Source organism: Acanthisitta chloris, unplaced genomic scaffold, assembly GCF_000695815.1.
Source record: "Acanthisitta chloris isolate BGI_N310 unplaced genomic scaffold, ASM69581v1 scaffold1058, whole genome shotgun sequence".
NCBI classification, from domain to species: domain Eukaryota; kingdom Metazoa; phylum Chordata; class Aves; order Passeriformes; family Acanthisittidae; genus Acanthisitta; species Acanthisitta chloris.
In genome coordinates this window covers 1-24,034 of record NW_008685135.1, presented here as the reverse complement: position 1 = coordinate 24,034, position 24,034 = coordinate 1, and the positions used below count along the sequence as shown (strand labels likewise).

The 24,034-nt window shown below is 40.1% G+C and overlaps 1 protein-coding gene across 1 annotated transcript; it reads left to right on the top strand.

The window, feature by feature from the left end:
* The first annotated feature begins 1,053 nt into the window (after positions 1–1,053).
* Positions 1,054–21,548, top strand: PDGFRL (platelet-derived growth factor receptor-like). The gene is given in 9 exon segments (XM_009079601.1): positions 1,054–1,060; positions 6,545–6,766; positions 6,769–6,838; positions 15,299–15,450; positions 16,731–16,996; positions 16,998–17,007; positions 17,303–17,442; positions 21,344–21,445; positions 21,447–21,548. Coding segments are annotated over 9 exon segments (1,071 nt in total).
* The last annotated feature ends 2,486 nt before the right edge of the window (positions 21,549–24,034 follow it).

The window sequence follows — 24,034 nt, the reverse complement described above, 5'->3', positions numbered from 1 at the left end:
ATTTGTTCCATATTTTTTAAATAAAGCTGAATATCACTTGCATGTACTACATACAACAGCTCTAACTTTAGCCATCACTGTGGTTTTAGTAAACACTAAAATAATATAGTGACTTATAATCATTTGACATCTGGGATACTGATATCATGATATTATATAAATCACAGCACATTTAAAATAATTAACATGATAACTTGGATACATCTTAGAGGGAGAAAAACACAACCATGTTTTATATTTAAATAGGGAGATGGTCTGGAGATGAAGATAATAGCAGCATTTGTTTCCTACTTGCTTCAAAGCACTGGAGAAGTCACTGAAATAGAGAATATCAGAAACACTGTTTGATTTGGGCATTTTGTGTTGCAGTGCCAAACCAGAGATGATGTTAGGTTTGATATCCAGGGGAGGCAAGTAGCCCTCAGTGTTCATGCTGCTCAACTCTGTGAAGCACCAAGCCTTGTCCTAACAGCATCTAATCTCTGAGTCAGATGAATAAACTCATTGTTGTGTCCTTTTTATTTTTGTGAAAAACCAAACCAAACCACAAAAAAACCCACAAAAACAGAACCCCAAAAGCAAAACCAACCAAACCCAACCCAACCAACCCCAAAAACAAAATCTTCCTCAGCTTTGAATAGTATTGTGAGTATATCAGGAGAATAAAACCATGTGTCTGGGCAATGGATAACGATAGCCTTGACACTAAGAAATCCACTGCCAGGGCAAACTTATCACCTGGCACTGTTTTCAAAGACATTTGGGTAGTCATCTTTGTTCACAAACTTACGAGTAGCTATGACTGATTTTTTCAGAGGTATATGCAACTCTTTCATACAATTCCTTATAAAATCTTCAAATTATTAATAGTCACCTTATTGTACATACAGATTTACTAAGACTGATCTTGAAAATCTTGGCCCCATGAAACATTGGGAATAGGGTCACTGTTGTAAATGAGCACAGGAGTTATACTGCAAGTATCACATTTAAAACATTGACTTGAAAAGGTGATTTTAAGCTATCATCTTACTCATGTGGAGAACTGGGGTCATGGCATGTAAGTTTACATTAGTTCTTCTGGTGGTTATAAATGAAAATGTGGCTAGTTTTTCATGCACACCCATTTAAAACTAGGGTGCTTAAAATCTGTAAAATCACTTTCTTTCTTCATTGTGTATATCTATGTAGGAAAAAGGTATATGCCAGTTTAAATATTTCTTATAATTAATGCAGTCTGAGTGTTAATTCTAAGTGCTATTACCACATTTTCCAAAATACGTGATTTGGATCTCAGACACTGTTAGATCATTGACCTACCCAGTGTATGAAAGCAAAAGGGAATTCCACCTAGGAAAGCACATAAGAATTGAAACTAACCGTTTTGCAGATGACAGAAAAAATCTTCATCAGTAGCAGGAGCTCTGCATATTTCCAATGCACATTTGCAATTCATACTACACATCTTTTCTGAGTTGTCTCTGAGATTCAATAACCTTAAAATGAAGACCTGATAACCTTTTCAGAATATAATACTTAGTCATATTCTAACTGTTTAAAGGAGGAAATAATTTTAAAATACCTGGTAGCAACAAAAAATACTATGTGTCTTAATTTGTTACAGGTAATGGGAGTCTTTAACAGTTTCTTAAAGGCATTGTGTGAGGTGTGGCAGAGCACACAGTGTGAGCTGATGCATTTCCTTGGGGTGAGGTTGCAAGATCCCTGTGCCTTTGAAATAATGTCAGGATTGAGGTTGGCAGAAAGTAGTGGAAATGGCAATGATATGGGAGGGGAATAAAAAAAAAGTGGCTGGACCAAAGCTTTCATGCTTCCACAGCCAAATCTGGAATGTTCAACAAGAAGCTGGAATGGCTAGTTTGAAATGGGAATCCAAAATGTTTATCAGGCATCTCAGTGGGACTAGGGCAGAAATTACACAGGAAAGATGGAATAGCTCAACCCAAGGGATAAGTGGCAGTATGTGTTGAAGAAAACTTTCGTGTTAAATCTGATACCTGGTGAGTTTTGTCAGTAAGTCATCTGGACTGAAATACCAGCCCTGTGGAGAACAGCCAGCCTGGTAACTCACAGCCCAATGTGTAACGACTGCTCTGCTTAGGAAAATCAGAGGAGCAGCAAGGACTGGATAGGATGGCAAAAGGAAGAATTTCTTCCCCTCACATTGGCTGGATCACACACTTTGGGGTGTGATGCAGACTGCAATTGTTTAGGTGCCACAAATGATGATGACTTAGAGCCAGTACTTGGAGAGCCCCTGAGAAAAGCAGCAATTCTTGACTTGTTCTGGAGCAGTACTCAGGTTATTGGATTCAGATGTTGCTGTAAAACAGCCAGACTGTAGTTTTAATATTCTTGCAGGAATAATAAAAGTCTAAGAAATGACTGATGTGTTTAATTTTGGAAGGGGGGATTGAATAAGATGAGGGGGCTCCTTAACTCATATGAGGGTTAAATGTAAAAAACAGAATAAAGCAGACATAAAAAGTTTAAGCAACAACTTAGAAAAGGGATAAAACCAGCCATAAATCCTGTCCTTCTTCTGACGTACTGGCGTGGGGCAAGGAGAGATGACTGCAGAATTTTTAGGGAGATAAGAAAGGGCATCTAAAGAAAGTAAAATTTGAAGACCAAATTATTTGTGTGCACCCATATTCACTGCAGAGGTGCCTAGGGAGGTTTCATGGAAAACAGTGACATGATAAGCATAGCAGAAACTTTGAGTGCAGTATCCTAACAAGCTCTGAGATAGACAGAGTTTTTCTCTATGAGGAGAATCATTAGAGGATACATCTCATTAGTAATGCCAAAAGATTCATCTTTAGGGAATATCAGCAACATAAACAGTGTTGAAGTGCCATGATTTCATGATATATACCTGAGGCATAAAATAAATTTGAATCTGAAATTGCTAAAGTCTTAACTCGGGTGCATAACTTATATCATAGCTTATCATTGTCCAGAGAAGGGCAGTGAAGCTGGTGAAGGGTCTGGAGGGTAAGTCCTATGAGGAGAGGCTGAGGGAGCTGGGGGTGTTTTAACTGGAGAAGAGGAGGCTCAGGGGTGACCTTATCACTCTCTGCAACTGTCTGAAAGGAGGTTGTAGACAGGAGGGCATCAGAAAGGATTAGACACTGGAATGGACTGCCCAGGGAGGTGGTGGAGTCATTATCCCTGTAAGTATTTAAGTAAAGATTGGACATGGCACTTAGAGCCATGGTCTAGCTGGTATGGTGGAGTTTGGTCAAAGGTTGGACTCAGTGGTCGCAGGGGTCTTTTCCAACCTAATTGATTCTGTGGTATCACTGCATATCACTGTATCATATCATATAGCTACATGTTTCCAGGGAAATTGAAATATTCTGGTATTTTACGATTTTTGTGGGAGGTATAGGCACAGAGCCAGGTCATTGTATTCTGTAACCTGAACTCATGAATAAATAGGCATGAATTGCAGAAGGGTCAGTATGGCTTTGTATGGATGCCTTTTTTCCTTTTTTTTTTAACTTCATAAGTTTGTTCTGTTTTGCAGATCTCTGAAGTTCTCTGTGTACTTTATAAGAGTGTGGCCAAGCATGGGCTGGTTGGTGTACGTGGATTCCAAAGGCTTTTGATGAGCCTGTTGTAAAAGACTCTTTGGGAACCAAGGTACTGTGAGACAAGGGAAGACCTCTCATAGGGCAATAACTAATAGGAAATAAAAGAGTAGGAGTTTGTCTTCAGGTTTTGCAACATGGGTAGAATTATTTTTATCCAGTTGAATTCACAGGGATCTTGTAAGGCACATGTTTTTCAGCATATTTAAGTATCTGCTAAAAGAAAAGAAAGCTGTCACTAAAGAGTTGCAGAAGCTCTCTCAGTTTTAAAAGATTGAGTGGTGAAAATAGGACTCGAAATTTTGTGTTGGTAAATGCTAAATAACACAAATGATTCTAACTTCATGTACACTTTGATGTGTTTCTATTTAGGAATTTCTAACCAATAATTCCTCCTTAGGAAAGTGATCTTGGAGTTACACTTGATTATTCTAGAGAAAGTCAGCTCCTAATATTGCTATCTTAAAAAGTAGTGAGAGGTTTAGACAGGAAAGAAGACACTATTAATATGTACAACTGTGATTTGACTATATCTTGAACCTGGTGTAAAAAAACTGCTTTTGTGTTCTTTTCAGTACCCAAATGTGGTCTAACTGACCTGCTGTGAGATGCATATTTTTTATAAGGAACAATAATAGAGTAGAAAGGGATAAAGTTATAAAAGATGTGAAGTCCAGAAAACATGTGTTTCAGAAACACTCAAGTTTGTAAAAGTACGAGTGCCACAGAGAATGTTGTTGGAGAAGCAATGGATATTTATTCATTTAATACAGAAACTAGGAGGCATCTAATATCTAAGTGTAATTTGTGTAATTTTAAAGTTGATCAGACAGATAAATGAAGGTAAACATCCAAGGGCAATAGAATGATGACAACTGTGGTTCACAGATCCCTTGAGCTAAAGATTCTTAGGAGACTAGTATCAAAGGAGCAGAGATGGTTGCCCTGTGCCTTGATTGGTATCTGACACCAGGTGGTGTCAGTGCGAATAATTTTGGCCTGTCTGACTGTAGCCTTTCTAATGTAAAGCAGGGGAGAAGTCCTGGGATTTAAATTCGTGCTCACAGGTCTCTGTGCTGTTTAAAAGGGATGTGTTGTACATTGGCCTGGACTTAGAGTGGAAGGCTGAAGCAGGGCAAGGTGCCCAGCTGGTGTTTGAGGAATGTCATGGGAGCCATCAATGGCAGGAGTCTGGAGGTGCTGCCACTCATACTGACAGCCAGTACCAGTTTTAATTCATGCTAGCTCAGTGTACAGCAGGGCTATTTCTAATTCCAGAGGGAGCTTGATGATTGATTAGTACAATAAAATACCCAAGCATTTCCATGTGGAAAACGAGAATTAGCTGTCAGGCACAGTTAGTGGAGCTTCTGGTGTCTGGGGACAAAAGTTTTAGGCTCATGTCACAAAAGAGCTGGATTTCCTGATGTCAGTTAAAGTGGGAGTAATATGAGTTTCTTTTTTTTCTTTAAATTGCGATAGCTCACTTTTTCTTTCCATTTGTTTGTAAAGGCAGCTGGGCATCCTGATTGTCTCTGGCAGGTAATGAAACCTCTTAGAATTTGTCTCTAAATTACTCACTGTTTTAGTCTGGACTGTCAAAATAAATGGCTGATACAGAGAAGTGATGACTTAAATACTAACTTCAAGTGAGTTAAGAGTCATTTGCATTTCATAGTACTTACCTTAAAAGAAGAAAACTGCATCACTGTCAGCATTTTATAATTGTCATGAAGTTTCACACTTGCCAGTTTTTCTTCATGTGTCTCTTATGGCAGCATGGTGCATGGAAAGGTTATGTGGAAATGATGGATGTGTGAGATGAAGGTGGAGAGCTTGTGTGGCATTGTGTACTGAGTGGCAATGCCATGGGGTAGAAATGACAAAAGTGGCTGGAGATGAAAATGCTGTATTTCTCCTTTGCAATGTTTTCATACCTTATATATTTGTTGTTTATTTAACTATGTTTAGAGTTTTCACATGTTGTTGAAAGCTCTCTTCTTTTGCTGACGACACCAAGCTGTGTGGGGAGTCAACATGCTGGAGGGAAGGGATGGGACATCCAGAGGGACCATGAGAAGTAGAACAATGCAAACCTCATGAAGTTCAACAAAATGAAGTGCAAGGTCCTACATCTGGGCCATGGCAATCCCAGGCACAGCTACAGGTTGGGTGGGGAAGTAACTGAAACCAGCAGTGAGGGGAAAGACTTTTGAGTGACAGTGGATGAGAAACTCACCATGAGCTGCAGTGTGCACTAGCAGCCCAGAAAGCAAATTGTATCCTGGGCTACATAAAAAGGATTGTGGCCAGCAGGTCAAAAGAGGTGATTCTCCCCCTCTACTCTGCTCTCATGAGACCCCACCTGGAGTACTGTGTGGAGGCAACATAAGAAGGACATGGAACTGTTGGAGCAAGTCCAAGGGAAGGCCACGTAGTTGGTAACAGGACTGGAGCCTCTCCCCTGTGAGGACAGGCTGAGGAAGCTGGGGCTGTTCAGCCTGGAGAAGAGAAGACTGTGTGGAGCAATATCTGAAGGGGCCTACAAGGGAGCTGGAGAGGGAATATTTATTAGGAACTACAATGATAGGACAGGCTGGATGAGGCCTTGAGCAATCTGGTCTAGTGAGGAGGTGTCCCTGCCCATGGCATGACTGGATGACCTGTAACGTCCATTCCAACCCCTAAAATTCTATGATTCTATGACTCTGTGATTCTATGATTCCTTTTTCCCCAGGAAAAATGGATCATGGCAGAGACTTCCAAAACTTATGAAAATTAACTCTTACTAAGTTTTAGGAATCTTTTATAGGAAAAACAAAACTCCAGTTATTCTCTGTGATAAGAAGGAAGGTTTGGGTTTTGTTTGCAAAAAAGACTATATAACCTGATTCTAATCAGCAACATTGTCTTCTTTATTTTTCCAGTTATTGGACAGCCTGTGAAGAGTAAACATCCAAAAGAATCTGGGAAAAACAAAATTAAGCCCGTTAACAAAAAAGTAAACCCCCAAATTCTCAAAATAAAGGAGAGAGAACCTGCTGACTCCTCTCTGAAGTCCCAGTCCATACTGACACAGGTGATGGATAAAGGTCCTTTCCAGAAACTAGCTGCCACTTTAAGCCTGTCTGCAGGGCAAAGCATAGAACTGAATGTAAGGGGAGTAATGTTACTTGGAACTATCCTTCATATTTAGACACCTTTATGGACTCCAGACTCAGGTAATCTATTTTTCAGTTTTGGAGGAAAAATAATCCAGAACCTTTTTTTTTCACCCTGCCACTTTCAACACCATTGGGATTTTTGTTTTTTTGTTCACATTTTTACAATCAATTGTTCTATCTTATGGCTATTAATGTCCACAAAAAAGGATGAGCATCTTTTAGTCCTCTCCAATTACTGCCCTGTGATTTACACTGTGGAATAGTCTTGCATCATGTGAACTGTATTTCCTTCAGATGCATCTAAAATAAAAATGATGTCCAGCAGGACAGCACTGTGCTTCAGCCACTAACAGGGAACCACTTCAGGGTTCGTCCAAAGTAAAACTCTCAAAATGTGTGACTGTGTATGTCAGGTGCTCTCTGCCAACTCTGTTGCTCCACAGAGAGACTTGCTCGTGGTAGGCTGTACAAGTTGCTACCACCTGAGACACTAAGATTAATTTCCTGAAGAGACTCAAACCCACATCTCTGATCTAGAAAAAAAAGTACACCAACCTCCATGCAAAGGAGCAAGTGAGAGCAGCCTTTACTTTTTCAATCCAAGTTACCTTTGTGTGCTAAAGGTTTGTGGTGTGGCAGAGTTTTATGCTGAGGACGGTCACCTTGAGTTTAGGAAGGATTTTTCTTTCATCTAGAGACATCTTAATGAAAACCACATAAATAGTTGTTAGAGCAGTAAGAGGAACTGAGGACTCTCTCCCTTTCTCTGCCCCACCAGCTGAGTGTCCTCTTGCTCTAGACATCTTTTCCAAAACCCCATACATTTGTTTGCCCTCCCAGGCTTTGAGGATAGTACACATAGCTAAATACAGAGTAAATCTAGTAATTTAGTTCTGTATGTGAAAGAGGAGGGGCACATAAGGAGCTTAAGAATGTCTTCCACAGGCATTTTTTGCCATGAGTAGTGTTGCTTTCACTGGCTGTTTTATGGAGATTTGTGTGAGGATTCAGTGAAGCACTGTGAAACAATACCCTAAGAAAGAGCTGTAGGAAGATTTTATTGGATTATTAGGTGAGAGGGACACAGAGGTCTGAACAAAGGTAGCAGCTGCTCTAATTTTGTTGTTCCTAAATTAATTACAAGTGTTTATGCTTCCTGTAAAGAAATGAGATTCTCTGAATCTCAGTGATCCCTTTCACTTATTTGCAGGTGTGATGCTGTCTTGAAATCACTCCCAGTGATTTTTCAGATACATTCTTCTCCTTTTCACTTCTCTTTTCAAAGAGGATTGTTGAAGAACAGCAGTTACATGCTGTGATCTCTAGCATATCCTTCTGAAATTCATGAGCCAGTTCTCTGTGCATTTATTTGCTTGTCCCTTGCTGGCTGAGGAGTTCAAGAGCTGTTCTGTCTGAGTGCAAGGCTTCTGGCACAGTAAGTTACAGCGGTTCCTGCTGTGGCCTTATTGTAGCAACATCTCTCAAAAGATCTTGTGGTTGATTCAAACTACTACTGCTTATTCTTTTGCAAGAAGTACTGGTTTATCCAGATTTATTTCAGTAGGTGGCATTTATCAGCCACAGTACAGACTTGGCTTCCTAGTAAGCCAGAGGTGGATGTGCAGATCAGCAGGGAGCATGTGTGTACATGGTGGTTGTTGTTCTCAACTGCATCTTAGCTTTGTGTACTCTCAAAGAGGTTGGTGGCATGATTTGATCCTGTAGACCTGCAGGTCATGTTATCTGAGTATCAGAACCTGGCATTGAAGAAGGCAGGGCATGTATTCAGAGTTTTTGGGGAGGAGTCTGAATGCTTCTTCATTATTTATTTGACTGCCTATTCCTCTCTTGCAAAATTAGGTGCTTTCCATTAATGAGCATTGGGCAAAATACAAGAATTTAAGATAGATTAAGGACAAAAAAGGTGTAGTTTCCTGGTTTTCAGTTTGAAGTAGTTTGGGATCCTGTTCCCTCAGCAATTTACCTTTCTGTTCTCACTCAAGTTCAGAGTATTTGTAGTATTTGAACCATACAACAAAAGTTAATAAAGTCACACAAAATAAATGCTATCAAACATTTTGGCTGGGTGGATATAACTTGCCTAAATATTTATTTTCTTTAAGAATTATATAAGGCATAGTATGCAAGGCATATATTTAAGGATCTGTATTGAAATATGACGATCATTGCTTTAAAAATTATTTTGAAATAAGTTGTTGAAGTGGAAACGCTTCATTAGACTGAGTCAACAATCTTGGGTGTAAGCAGAAGATCCTAAAGTTAACTAGAGAAATAGAAAACATAGATTAGTAGCAGACTTCAGAGTTCCAGAATAGTAATAATTTGTGGAGACATTGACCACAGAATCCTGTGCAGTTATATTTTCGTCACATTTTTAGCATAACTTTAGTAATTATCTCAAGGTCTTTGCTTTAGTGCTTATAGATGCATATGAAACAAAGTTTGTTTTATAGAATATGATAATTGAAATTTATGTTCTGTGGTTTTAGAAAGTTTTGATGGAGTTTCATTGGAAATACATGAAGATTCCATGTTATTTACTTAGCTCAGCTGGCAGTGCTTGCAAGTGAACTGGCAGCCAAAAAGGTTAACAATGCCATCATCTTTCAACAGGACCTTAGATCTTCCTTGTGGCAAATGTATGCACCAAGCACCAACAGCAATAGGCAGATTTTAAAATTTTGCACATATATTACATCCATTATTTTAAAACAAAATTATGAATATAGGACAAAGGGTGGGAAATCAGAAAAATTATTTGCAAATAACCTACAGCAAAAATTGTCTAGTCATCTAGATAGATTCATGTCCAGTATCATCTAACATTTTTTGAGTACTAAAAGATCAAATATAAAATAGTCCTTTCATTACCAGTTTCTGAGGTGTGGGGCAAAACCAAAGCTAATTAACTGGGCTGGGCTCTTTTTTGCCTTGGAATTTTGTCCACATCTTGCTGGAGTCAGAGCACTGGTGCAAACCAGAATTGATGGCAGGAGCAGGAGGAATTGGTTGGGGTCTGAGGAGGTAATGAAAAATGAAGAAGGAGCAGGTTGGTACACTGGAGAAAAAGTGAGGAAGAGGAGGGACAATAGTAATGACATCTGTGTGATTGCTGGCGACCAATGACTCCAATTATTTGTTCATTTGTACGTCCTGACAGCAACAGATATTCAGGCATCCAATTCCTACTTTTTCTTTAAATAATAGGGGGGATATACAAATTCAAATGGTCTGGTGTTTTGGTTGACAACTAGTCAAATTTAGCATCAATGGAATGTATTTCCTATGGGTGGTTGCAAAGAGAAATAGGGATAAAAGCCAGATGTTTTGTCTCCATGCCATGCTTACCACATTTTTAACTCACCCACATGGTAAGGAGAATACAGCAAACTGGAGGACCAGATGCCATTTTTAAAAAGAAGGGTTGTAATTTGAAAAGCAATTTCTGCAGTATTAGTGGCTCTACTTACTTTGAATTTGTCTTTGTAGCTGTACTTTACAACCTGGTAAATAAAATACTTTTGCTTGCTGTACTAGAGAATCTCAGTTTTTAATAGGTCTGGAACTGTTAACATATGCTAAAATTATCATATTAGGGGGAGGGAAAGATGCCAAGGGAAAGGAGGAAGAGGACTCTTTGGTTGTTTCTTGTTGAGATGGAGAAGAAATTCTGCCTTTCCACTATTCTAACTGAAGTACACCTAACAGTACACACTGAAATGATCTACTTAGCTTTAGAAACTGTAACATTCAGTGTAATTCTGTGGAGAAGGCTAGAATCATGCAAACATGGCCCCTGAGTTAAGGGTACACACGAGCTTGCTTTAGAACTAGCCTATTATCTGTAATGCTCTCTCACTTTGTGCAGCATAAATACACCCTGAAGATAACTTTTTGTCTGAAAATTCTGTGTACTGGCTGAACTGGCCAAAAAAATCTTGGTGGTGTTCACAATCAAAAGTTGCTTGTACACCTCCAGAAGAGAAGGGCTGGAATGCTGTTTTGTAAGACCGTGCATAACAAATTAATGACTGTGGACTCACCCAGAAACTGGATTTACAATATATGAGAGTGGTGAAAGCAAAAATAAGGGCAAGTGCATTTTCCCTTTTTTATCCTTTACAGAAAAAAAGCTGCTCTAGATGAAGGCAGTCTAATTTCACATAGGCTTTGCTCTGCCTGACTTGGAGCATGAGTCTCTTGCTTGCCAAAGACCAGCTCTGTTTATCAGAGAACTTCACTTGGTAAGTAAACTCACGTGAAATGGAACTGCAGCAATGGAAGAAGTTGGGGCAATGAACTGGAGATGCATCACATGTACCTTTGTGTGTGCTGTGGAGAGTGTCTGAACAGGAGCACTCTCACAAACACTGAGCAAACTGGATATTGTGGAGGGCAGGATCAGACTGCTTGCAGTGAATGCAGGCTCCTGCTGACTTAGTGGGATGCTGTGCTCATGTGTATAACAGAATTTCATTTTGTTTCTTGTGCTTTGAAGTCTGAAAGCGAGGGGCTTTTTTCTTGTGTAAAACAGTAAGATATTATGTTCCTCTCCTAGTGCCAATGTGTTTGAGATAAGCCCTCTTTTGTCAGTATGAATGCAGCTGCTTGAGCGGAGTTAGCTAGATCCTCTTTGAGTGATGCTATGTACACTGTCTTTTTTTTTTTTTTTAAGCTTCTAAACATGGTATAGTTTCCTGGCAAAGATCATGTGAACTTCAGATAACTAAAGCTTAATAAGACGAATGTATGGAATAAGATTTTATACTAATTTTCTAGTTTCTTTAAACAGTCTTGGAATGTTTGTATATACAACATTTTTACTTTGTGACATCTACAGCATAGCAAAGTTTTGGCTTTTGAGTCAGATTTCCCAGCATCTAAAATAAGATTGAAATAAAAGTTATCCTGAATACTGTTTAGCTGCATGGTAGGTACCATTTATAATTTCCTCTACATGGCCTGTTTTGTCTGCTTAATATGGTTGTATCACAAGTTTCAACACTTCCACTGTCAGTTGCCAGGTTTTGTTAGTGCATGTTTGTGGATGAATACCTTGCTAGACTTGTCCCATTTTTTTACTGGATAGCTTGTTCTCAGTTAAGTAGAACACACTGTACAGTAATTAATTAACTCTGACCTTATTTTTCTGTCTGTTGGGATTTCAAGCTATAGTTCAGTGTCTGCATTAATGATTGGAGGCAACAATGTTCTGGCATAATGATTTCTCTGTAATGTTGACATTTAGTGCTCAATACTTGCACTACATTTTATGTCAATGTGAACTGTGAAGTTAAATAATAATACAGACTAGGACATGTTTGGTATTTCTCTTTGATTCCTGTTGGATATGATACACAGCAGGATCTCTTGCACAAATAGCAATTCTCAAAGCTTATCCAAAACCAGAAGATAATTTATAATGTAAAGTAGTGTATGTAATAAAAATGAAAATGCTGCTGACCATAATTACCTGATTCCTAAAAGTTTAATCAAACAAGGTCGTGTAGAATGAGTGCATTAGTGGGTAGAAAACATGATTTGTCTCTTTCTTTAGGCAGGCCTCAAAACTGCCCTGTGGTGCATCCATGTACTAATGGTGTCTGAGGGCTTTAATGGGAACGATAATTCTCATGTAGTTCTGTTTGGGGTGTGTATTTGGTGTGTTTTTAATTTCTAAGCTACTGACCTGACTGGAGGCTGAATGTTGGGTTATGTGAATCATTGCTTATGATTGCTGTTAGTTGTGCAAACTGCTAGCAGAACATCTGGGGAATCAGAAATTTCAGGAAGCACATGTAGCTGGAACTGGTGGCCTCTCTGTTTAAGCAGTTATTCTGCCTGCAATAGAGAGTTAAGAAAAACAGAGCATTTAGAGCATGCAGTACAGTCAGACACGTCTGTAGTACTGCTGTTACTCAGTGATGAGGTGTTTTAGAGAATAAGAATTTCTTCAAAGCATGCTAGTCTCAGAAATAATTTAGTTGCATATCTGCTTTACAGTATAACTGCCACATTAATAATAAGAAATAGGAGGATAATAAATATTCAGAGAACCCACAGAGAGCTGTTCAGAGTTCATGCATCTATGTCCAAATCCTGTTCAAAACAGTAATAAGTAGTTCATTACCAAATGCCTAAAACTGGAAAAATCACTAGTGACTTGTTTAGAAAATAAATGACTGTGTAACTTGGTGCCTTGCAAAGGAAAGAGGGAAACCTTTGTGTTCCAGAAGTACTATCATGAAAGGTAGAAAAGAACATTTTCAAGGGTCAGAGCAGCAGGGAGTGCACCAGTACTGCCAGCTGTCCTGCCAGGGTTCCCTGAGAGCTGGTACTGTTGAACCATTGCTTTTGCAATACATCAGAAGTCAACACAGTAGACTTCCAGCTCTTCCCACCATCTGTCTGCAAGAAGGAGCCAGGAAGGCAAACCTTAAAATAGAAAAAAAGAACAAGATGAGACTGTAGCTGCTGTAGTTCATTGATAGGACTTTGGATCCTTAGAAACACTGTTAGTATCTATGTATGTGTCTACATATTTACGAACAGTTGCACATTTACAAATACCAATCCACTGAGAGATGTACCTTGGAGATTTAGGAGAAGGAGGAAAAAGCAAATGAAGTCTGAAATAATAACACAGGCTGAATTTTGTGTAGTTACATGATGGCACTGCCAATACACTTCCAACAGTTCACAGGGTCATGCTCTGAAATAGTTGAGGGGTGATGAGGAAACTCCAGTGAGAGGATACCAGTGAGGTAGCTTAGGGCAGAGGAGCAGGTGATGCAAAATTACTTACTTGCAGAACAAATCCAAGCTGAGACAGAAGCTCTTAATGATGGCATTTGCAGATGAAAACTTGGATGAGTAGGTCAAAGGTTGATAAACCATTCACACTGAAAGCAGCCATAAATCAGTAAACCAAGTCTGATTAAAGTGCCTTCTACTTACCTACTTGTGAGTTATCTTTGATACATACTATTGAAGCAGCGCTGCAGTTAATGGTATTAAAAGAGGACTGAGACACATGTAGGTTGACTTGTAGCATGACAAAAAGGGTATACATGCCCAAACTGAGTTAACATAGATGAACATATTGCTGGAATCATCGAGGTTGGAGGAGACCTCTAAGATCAAGTCCAACCATTAAACTGCTGCACCCTAAACCCTAAACCATATTGTCCAGCAGCAGATCCAGATACCTCTTAAAACACTTCCAGGGATAGTGACTCCACCACCTTCCTGGGCAACCTATTTCCACTGCCTGAACATCCTAACAGTGAAAAAACTTTTCCTGACATCCTAATCTGAATCTTCCCTGTCTCATCTTATGGCCATTCCCTCTAGTCCTGTTATTGCAGGCATGGCAAGTTCCCCACCTCTACAACCCCTTTCAGGTAGTTGTAGAGGGCAATGAGGTCACCCCTGAGCTGCCTCTTCTCAAGGCTAAACAAACCCAATTCCATCAGCCGTTTCTCATATGATGTGTTCTGGACCTTTTATGAGCCTCGTTGCCCTTTGCTGGACTCACTCCAGCACCTCAATGTCATTTTTTAATTGAGGGGCCTAAAACTGGACACAGTAGTCAAGGTGTGGCCTCCTCACCAATGCCAAGTACAGGGGGCGATTGCTTCCCTAGCTCTTCTGGCCACAGCTATTCTTGATACAGGCCAAGATGCCTTGGCCTTCCTGGCCACCTGTGCACAGTGTTGACTCATTCTGACCCAGCTATTAGCACTCCCAAGTCCCTTTCTGACAGGTCTTGAGCCACTCCTCCCCCAGCCTGTAGCACTGCATGGGGTTGCTGTATCCCAAGCACAGGACTCAGCACTTTGCCTTATGGAACCTCATGCAGTTGTCCTCAAGCCATGGATCAAGTTGGTACATGGCTCTCTGTAGAGCTTTCCTACCCTCAGGCAGTTCAACACTCCCACCCAACTTAGCATTGTCTGCAAATTTACTGAGGGTGCACTCAATCCCCACATCCAGATCATTGATAAAGATGTTAAACAGGACTGGCCCCAATTCTGAGCCCTGGGCAACACCTCTAGTGACTGGCCACCAATTGGATTTAGCTCCACTAACCACAACCTTCTTGGCCTGGCTATGCAGCCAGTTTTTTATCCATCAAAGAGTCCACCCATCCAAGCCACAAGCAGCCAATTTTTCTAGAAGTATGCTGTGGGAGACAGTGTCAAATGCCTTATTGAGGTCCAGACAGTCAAAGCCCAATTTTAAAAATGGAGGCTGAAAGGAATCGGAAAGTTCACCGTACAAGGCTAAAGCTTGCATGCTTTCTTGTGTAGCTGAAATTAGTAAAACTGCTCGTGTAAGCAGGTCTCTGCTGGAGCAGAAGAGGAAGTTGCAACAGATCTCTGAGAGCTCAGTTACAGAGTGGGAATAAAAACCCGAAGTAGAAGTGAGCTGACAGAAATGTACAAGTAAATACATCTGTGCTTGTCTGTGCCTTTTGTTTTTATTTCTCTGCAGTGTAAAGCAGCTTGACAGGTATGGTCAGCTGATCCTTGCAAACTCCACTGCAGCAGACACAGGTGGATACAGCTGCTGGACTCACCTTTGTGGTGGTAACAAGTGCAAAAACGATGAGACTAAAACAGGTTCAACATACCTCTTTTTTCACAGGTAATTAACTCACTTGGGAATTATTAATAGAAATATCTTTGCAAGTAAGATAGGAGTAAAGTTGTATCGGCAGTTTTACTGTCAAGGTTTTACTTTCACAATTTTCATCTTTTTTAGTGGATCTTAAGGGAAACAGTGTTTGTGAGCAGAAAATTGCTTGCTTGGTGTGTTTCATTTTGTCCATTTTCCCTGTGAAATATGCAAAATCTGTACCCAAAGTAATTAATTCATGATGCAATAAAAAGCACATACCTTTGAAAATAGTGACACCCATTCTGAGGATCTTCTGCAAAAAAAATGTTGGATTTTTGAAAGCGTGTCTCGATAAAGAAAGTGAATCTGTGCATTCAGATGACCACATGGACTCTCCCCTGCTGCCACTTTCTTCCAGTTACCTGCACTGCCTTAAAAATCTTGACCTCACTGACCTTGCTAAGGCCACAGTTTGCCACAGGAGTCTATATAGCAGAGACAAAACACTCTTAAGTACTTGTGTTGTCCCACAGAGGTTGTGCACAGTTTACTGCTACTTGGTACAACATAGCTGAAATCAAATGGTTAATTTGTTCTTCTCATGGAAAGCATTCTGAATGGTAAAACAACCTTTGATGCCTGACAAGAGCTAAAGTATTCTTGAGTAGCAAATGTTCTAGTACAAAATGTTTAGATAGGTTTGTTTGGGATACATTTTGGAGCTAAATTAGACCATGAGACTGTGCAGGAGCCATTTATCAGAAGTGCTTAATGTTTTTAGGATACATTCCCTTAGAAAGGCTGGAATAAACTTTTCAGTCAAGTTATTACATAAATGCTCATGCTAGAAACAGGAATTTCAGCTTTATATTCGTAAGAAGCATGCCAATTATGGAAATACTCTTGAACTGTCATTCTAAAAGCACTAAACATTTCTTCTACTTTAAGAGTAAATCAAACATTTTGCCTGAAAAAGATATGTATGAAAAGTCTGTAGCTCTTTTTCTAGTAGCCCTTACCAGTGGTGATGGGATCCAGATAGGTATTTTGAAACTTATTAAAAGGAAATCCAAAGATTTTCTTAAGATTAAAAAAAATCTGAAGATACAGTGAAGAATACTTGGTTTATTTTTATTTTAATGTTTTTAATGCAAGCTATGATTTTTTCTTTTGTGTGTGCATATTGAAAATTAAGCCAAAGCTTTGTGCTTTAATGCTGCTCATAGCTCTTTTCTCTTGTCATATGTGCTTTCTTTTCTTTCAGTGAAACCAAAATGTAAATATTTTTCTGTATTGCCTCTTCTGCACAAAGAGGAACTTTTTGTACCTGCTCCCAGCTATTTTGAGATTGTCTACCTGAACTCAGATAAACCTGCAGTCATCCCATGCAGTGTTACTACCCCCTCAGCAAAAGTAACTCTACACAGGGAATTTCCAGCAGAAGAAGTTGAAACTGATGGAACTGATATTACTTATGATGCAAAGAAGGGTTTTGTCTATCAGCACCCTACTTCTGATCATAAAGCAGAGTCACAGGGAGCACCTCAGATTTCCATCAAATATCACCTACTCTTATGTGGAAGGTAAAATGCAGTTTTCTATATGCTGACACTGACTTTTCTGCTGATTCTGTTTAGAAAACAATTTTTTTTAAAAAAAGTAATGTAATCAGCATTCAAAAATCTTTATCAAGAGTATACATGATAAAACTCTGTAGGTTTAAATTCCAGCAAGTTTCCAGTGCAGAGGGGACAGTTGCAATTGTGAAATACTTATCTGTTGCATTAAGCAAACTGAGTCAAAAATTTACTCATTTTTTTTCAGTGCATTTAACTTTAGAAGCTAAATTTCTCTTTCCAAACACTGTCTTCCCCTCAGTTCCCAAGGGCCCACCCTCAGCCACAATTGTGGCATCTTCCAAAAGAGCTGAACTCAGTGACAGTGTTCGTGTAATCTGCACAGTCCTTGGGGAGCCTGATGCAGATGTGAACTTCAGGTGGCAGTACCCAGGGCAAAAGGTAAAAGATGTATGCCCTGCCTGAAATGGCTTGTTGTTCATAAAGGCAACATTTTGAAAGCCAGTTGATGTCAAGATTTGGAGTAAAAATTCTTTCAGATTGTGGTGTCTGCCCCTTGCTAGTTCAGGCATGCTGGCAGCAGACAGCATATCACTTTTGAACTTCAGCCTGGTTTTCCTGAGAATCTAGAAGGAGCACAGGAATGAAGCCGGAGACCTCTACCCAAGTTAGCAAAAATCAAGCTCGGCAAAACTCACTCCTCCCTTCCATTCTGGAGTCACTTGGCATTTCCAAAGAGATTATCAGACAGGGTCAAAGCCAGCCAGCTTCAGGAGCCAAGCCACAAAGCCTTAGTTATGCCTCTGCATTTCATATGCCTTCCTTCTCCATGGCTTGGGCACATGAATCATCCCAGCACAGATTTTTTTAAGCTTAATTGTTACCCACATTCAGAAGCAAAATCTGCTTCTGCCCAGACTAATCTGAAAGAAACCACTAGAAACACAAAGGGAATCTGTGGTCCTTTTTCTTACACAAAATGAGATGTATCTGACAAGCATCATTGATGATCTCCTCTCCTCCCTCCAACCACTCTGACCAGTTATGGTAGAGGCTTTTTTCTTTATCAGCCTTATCCCTTCTGCTGCTTATCTTAATCTGGCTGGTAGCAAAGGAAGGACTGCTGGAAGATGGAACCCTTCACCAGAGGAAAGGGGTCTTCTATGACCAGACAGTTGGCATTGTTGCCATTTTCCAGCCCTCCTGGTGCTGGGTTGTCAAAGGACAATGCACTGGTCTCCTTGAGACAGTGTAGAGGCAGAGATAATTGCTTAACTGAATGATTGGAGTTCAGTCCTTGAGGAAATTCAAATCTAAAGCCCCAGCAGTTTGCTGTAGCCTTTGAGGTAGAGACTAAAGAGCTCTGCTGTCCTGGAAAGGTGTGTGCCTCTTCAGGATGAAAAACTGAGAGAGCAAGTGAGCACTGTGATGCTTGTCCTACATTTCCTGCCAAGTCTGAGAGTTTATGAGCAGTTACCAAGTTCTCCACCCTGTTCTGTCCTGGCTGTTACATGAGGGCAGCCTCGGTTGCATTCAGTGAGGGGCTTGGTACTGAGAGCATGAATTAGGTGATCTGAAGAGCAACTACAGGATAGAGCACTGGAAGAGTTTGGCAGAATTCCTGTCTCTGGTGTCCATTTTAATTTAGGAAGGAAAGGGACAGATGAAATGAGCAGAGAAAGTTGCAGCTGTCTGTGAAGTAAAAAGCAAGATCCTAGGGAAAACAGAAGCGCCTCAGAGTTTGGGGAGCTGCAGAACAATAGGGATTTTTTTGTTTAAACGCCCAATGTCTTCCTCTAAATCTAGCTCTTGGCATGACTCTGTGGGATGCATCAACAAATGGCAGAGTCTCTATTCTTCAAGGTAGTTCTTTAACTCTGACGGTCTATAATGATTCACTGTTAGGTGGGGAAGGGAAGAAATGCCCCTGCTTGATCACATTAGCTTTGTTGAGTGATATGGTTTTCCATTTTTTTGTGTTGTGGGTTTTTTTGGGTTCAGCTTCCCTTGTTTATTGGACTGTAGCAACTGGCTATACAAACACTATATTTATGTCTTTTGTAACTAACTGAAATTACTAAGAACATGTGAAGGAATTAAACTGTAGACTCAGCCTGGCCTTCCAAATCTCTCTATCTCCTTAGTGCCCACCCCTTGCTACTTTTGCATCTTTCCCGGCTGAATGGCTGCCCAAGCCTGGTCGCTGGCTGTTCTTGGCCCAGCTGCTTCTAGTGGTCTTACTGCACCTGATGCACACTGGCATGTGCATTATGTTTATGCCTTTCTAGCACTGGTTGAATATAAACAGCTAAACACATGGAAATTATCTCCCTTGTTTGCTGTGGACACTGCAGCTGCAGTGCAAGACACATGCACTGTCAGTAGTGGACTACACCATCTCACTGCACCCACTGGTGGGGGTGAGAGAGAGGCTTTGGCCTGTGGCCTGCACCCACCCCAGAAAGGGCTGATGTGCTTATCCACTGGAGTAAAGAGCCTCAGCTCCAGCTGTGCCTGGGAATAGGGAGGGAAAAGTTGTGTTTGGGTTTCTGCCCCAGCAAAATGATCAAATAAATGTCAGAGTAGAAGTACTGTATGCTTGTTGGAGACTTAACATTTATTGAGAAAGCATTTAGGTACTGCAGAGAAAAGAGGGGGAGGTGGAGGGGGAAGAGAGGACCATCAGTGATGCTGGTCAGATCTACCTTCTTTTATGCAAGAAAGAGGACTCATACAGTTCTGAGATTCACTAGATGTTTCCATTCATGCTGCTGCTTTCATTGCAGGGAGCTCAGTGCCAGTTTTGTTCCCCAGCACCACCCCACCCAGCAGCTGACCTGTCACCTACTGCTTAGTCCCTGAGCAGAAGCAGCACTTTAATTCCTGCTTGCTTCTAGGTACACTGCACTGGGGAGACCCTCATTTCATTTCTGTAGTCACTAACTTCTCTCTCCTTCTTCTTTTTCCAGTTGGTTGTTTTTTGTTGCTAGTTTTTCCAATCCCCTTACCACTCCCTGACAATTGCATTTGCTTATTTACCTGCTGTGAAAGCATACAGATCCACTTCTTAATCTGATTCCCTGAAACAGGCTTCAAAGCAGAGGCAGTTAGTTTGATACAAACTGGGCTAGCAGGAGCCCTACCAGGCAAATAACGTCCAGCTTACACAGCCTTTACCTTCACTTGCAGTAGGGTCAAGGAAATTCTACTTGCTATATATAAGAACTAATTTAGGCTTGAATTAAGTGTGCAATAGTACTTGAATGTAGGTAGCACTTGATTTTCAGGCTGGGAACAGGAGACAGTGTGCTGCTAGGTAGAGGTTTGCTAAGTGGCTTGATTACTTTGAAAGGGTTCAGAATTTCTATACAAGATTTACAGCTACCATGAATTTTTTTTCAAGAGCTCATAATGCCTGCCACATTCCCTGGCTGCACTGTGACTCACCCCTAAGCTTCAAGAAGTCTGGCAGGTGCCTTTGTATTGGTCATTTTGCAAGTGTGAGATTGTAGCTTTGGCTCCAGGCAAGTGTCTATCTTTGGGCCAGTTTCTCTTATTGAGTCCTTTGTGACCTCCTTAGGCACTGGGGAGTGTGACCCATAAACAGTCCATCAGAGACTTGTCTTATAGGAGACATGAAAAATAGCCTGTTATAACAGGAAAAAAACCAAAAAAGCATCTTTCTATCTGAACATACTTGTTCGTAATTTTTGGCTTTGAAGTTACATACACATTTTGGAAAGCAGAGTCTGACGATTAATTTAGAAGTATCTGGGAATTGTTGTTGTTTATTATTATCTAATATAGTATTTCTAAAACTAGAAGAGTAGAAAAGAATTTTCAACGTGATTTAAAGCTTTTGCTGTGCTAGGAGAGAACTAAAGCTTGGTCAACTCACTCATGCCACTGCTGCCTTCTTTTTGAGACATGCTGGAAGTCTGAAAATGAGTTCACACATCTACCCTGACATCTCACCTATTTGATCAGGTACCCAAATGCAACCCTAGTAAGTAGCCTAAAGCTGAGTTCACTCATAGGCTCCAGGCAGAGCTTTGGCAGCCCCTCACTGATCTAAAGATACACAGTACCAGTGCTTAGAGTGGAGTAGCCATTGTATCATCCTTGTGTGGCATAATTTACTGTGACACCGATATTTAATTCAGGAATGTTGCTGCAGCTGCCAGACACTTTTCCTCACTTAGGGCTGACTTTGGGATATAGGCTCCAACTATCTAACCGCTTGCTTCAGGCTTTGATGGGTTAGTGTCACTAAATACATTTTGTAGAATCACGTATTTTATGTGGGTGGGTTACTTTAGTTTGGTTTCTTTCTTTTAAACAGTCTGAGAGGCCTGTGATTATCCAAAACTTCTGGAGATTGATAAACAGAGGAACTGGACATACTACAAGAATCTCAAAGAGTTCTTTTGTTGAAAAATCCTCTTGTTGAGGATTTTGAAGCCAGAGATGCTGGAAACTACATTTGTATAGCTCAGAACCTACAAGGAGAAACAACAGTAGCTACTGCAGTTGAACTAAATTTCTAGGGAAGACTTCTGAAACTGGACTGAAGTGACATTATAGCCATTAATTTTATTTATTAATGTTTAAGTGGAGCTTGTCTCTCACTATTTCTTTTTAAATGTCAGTGCATTCCATATTCACTAGCTTGACAGGACACAGGAGAGTTCACTATGCCCAGCAGAGTTCACTATGAAGCTACTATGAAGCACTACAGTTTAAGCCTGAGGGTGCATAGGACATTATATTTAGAAATAAGTGCTCTGGGGCTTTCCTTTGCATATGGCCTTTTTCCTCAGACTCTTTCATAAGAATAACCTGCTGTGTGATTGTGTGTGGTTTTAGCCATGGGAGTACTGTACATGTTTACAGCAACAACAACAAAAAAAAAGGCAAACAAAAAAAACCCTTGCTACAAAATTAGCCAATGTTTATTTTGCAAGAATAATTAAATTTCTGAACATTATGAAAACATAAATGTGTGTATGTGCTCATTTCATATATGTATAAAGACACAAACACAAACAAAATCTTCACTCCTGGGGAAGATTAATATCCTCTAGTACCATAATATATATTTAGTATCTCCAGAGACTTCTAAGTGGTTGGGTATGCTGGTTTTTTCTTATATTGCATTCTTATAATCTTATAATATGTAGCTTATGTAGTTCACTCCTCAATAGATGGATGTTATTAAATTACATAGCAAATTACGATTGCTAATAATGTTAAATTATGCAGCAGAATTTCTTAGGTTTAATAACAAGTTCAACTTCACTGTATTAATTTACAGGGAGGAAAAGGAGAGATGTTTTAATTTACACAGAACTACACCTGGATAAATAAGCCACTGCTTGGCTCATCCTGGATTGAGTTACCAATACAAGGAAAGAGACTTGCCAGAGGAAAAGGTTAGAACTTGGTAACAACATTGTTGGACATTTTGGCAATGTTTTTTCTTCCTAACCTCAAGCACCAAATTTATGCAATCTAGAACTTCCAGTACAAATCTGCTCCTCAGTAGTGGAACTGCATTAACAATATTTTAAAATTAATGCAAGCCATGTTATTTACAAAGCATGTAAGAAACAGCTTATTCTGAGCATACAAGGAACCAAAGCATGAACCAGTCCCTTGCTCGCACACTTTGACCTTTCTCAGCCTGTATTTGACTGGAATTCCTAAAGCTTTCATCTGGCGAAGGCCTGAGGTGCTCCAGGTAATTCAAGCCTTTGAGCAATTGTGTACAGCAGCATTTTCAGCAGTGATAGCTCACGGTGCTAATGTAAAAATGGCAGCTTCTCATTAGTAGTGTAGCTAATGAAAACATTAAACAAGATTGCTGAATGCTTTTTCTTCAGCATGCAGAAACCTAAACCAATATAACTGGTAAGTCAAATATTCATGGTAAAGACTGAAACGGTTCTATGCAGGTCTCATGCAATAGGCTTCACAGAGAACAACCCCCAGATGCTTATACCATTCTTGATCTCTAGAAACAAGGTTTCTACAAAAAAAAAAACAAACCCCAAACTGGATACATGCAGTAGGACCAGCTTTGAAGGCATGAGACAGGTTCTTGTTAATCTATTAAAATGTATCAAGAATGTTACACTGTTACCCAAATGACAAAATAGGCTATAGAATCATGGTAATACCTGAAAAAAGGTCTTTGTACCTTTTTTTTTTTCATCTGACCAAACTATAATAATCCCTGAGCTTCTGGATGAGGCTGTGCAATGCCTTAATTCCTCTTTAGCATTAACATTTCTCAGAACAATTTATTTGCCCTTGAACTACAGGAGTTTTGCTAGCTTCTTGAATTTCCAAGTCCATTTGAGCCTTTTATTTGACAATTGATTTCCTTCAAAATATCCAGCAAGTGGGAGATCATGTCACCTGTCCAGACTTGTTCAATAGCACAGCAGTTCACATGGTAGCATCACTTCCTTGGGGACAGTTTGACAGGAGAGGAAAAGGTGGTATAAATCCATTGCTTTGACTAGTCTCACTCAAGTGTAATGGGTATGTGTAACCACCACATGCAGTTCTCAAGACTAGTAATAACTACAGCAGCAGTGCCCTTAAGGAAGAATTTTTGGTGGGTGTCACGTCCCGTCCATCCTTCCGATTCCCCATCCTCCCCCCAAGCATCAAAAATAATTCTCATAAATGAAAAGTGTAAGAACTGTTTTACTATGTTTTTTACATAGTTCTTACTTTACCTAAAGCCTCCTGGGCAGGGCTGATTCTTGCAACATTGATGCAATTACACATTTCCATCTAAATGAACAGTGACACAGGGTAAGAGAATGAAGCCCAAGAAAGGAAATTTAAGTGACAGGTCAAAGTTACATGCCTAAAGCTGCCTGGACTGTTATTTCCACACTTGTGGCATTGTTCTGCGGGGGCAAGGCAGCAGCAATGGGACAGAAGGTGTTTGGTTCTCAAGGGCTTGGTGATTATATCCCAACTTTCTGATGACCTGTGTCTCAGTTTGAGAGACAGGTGT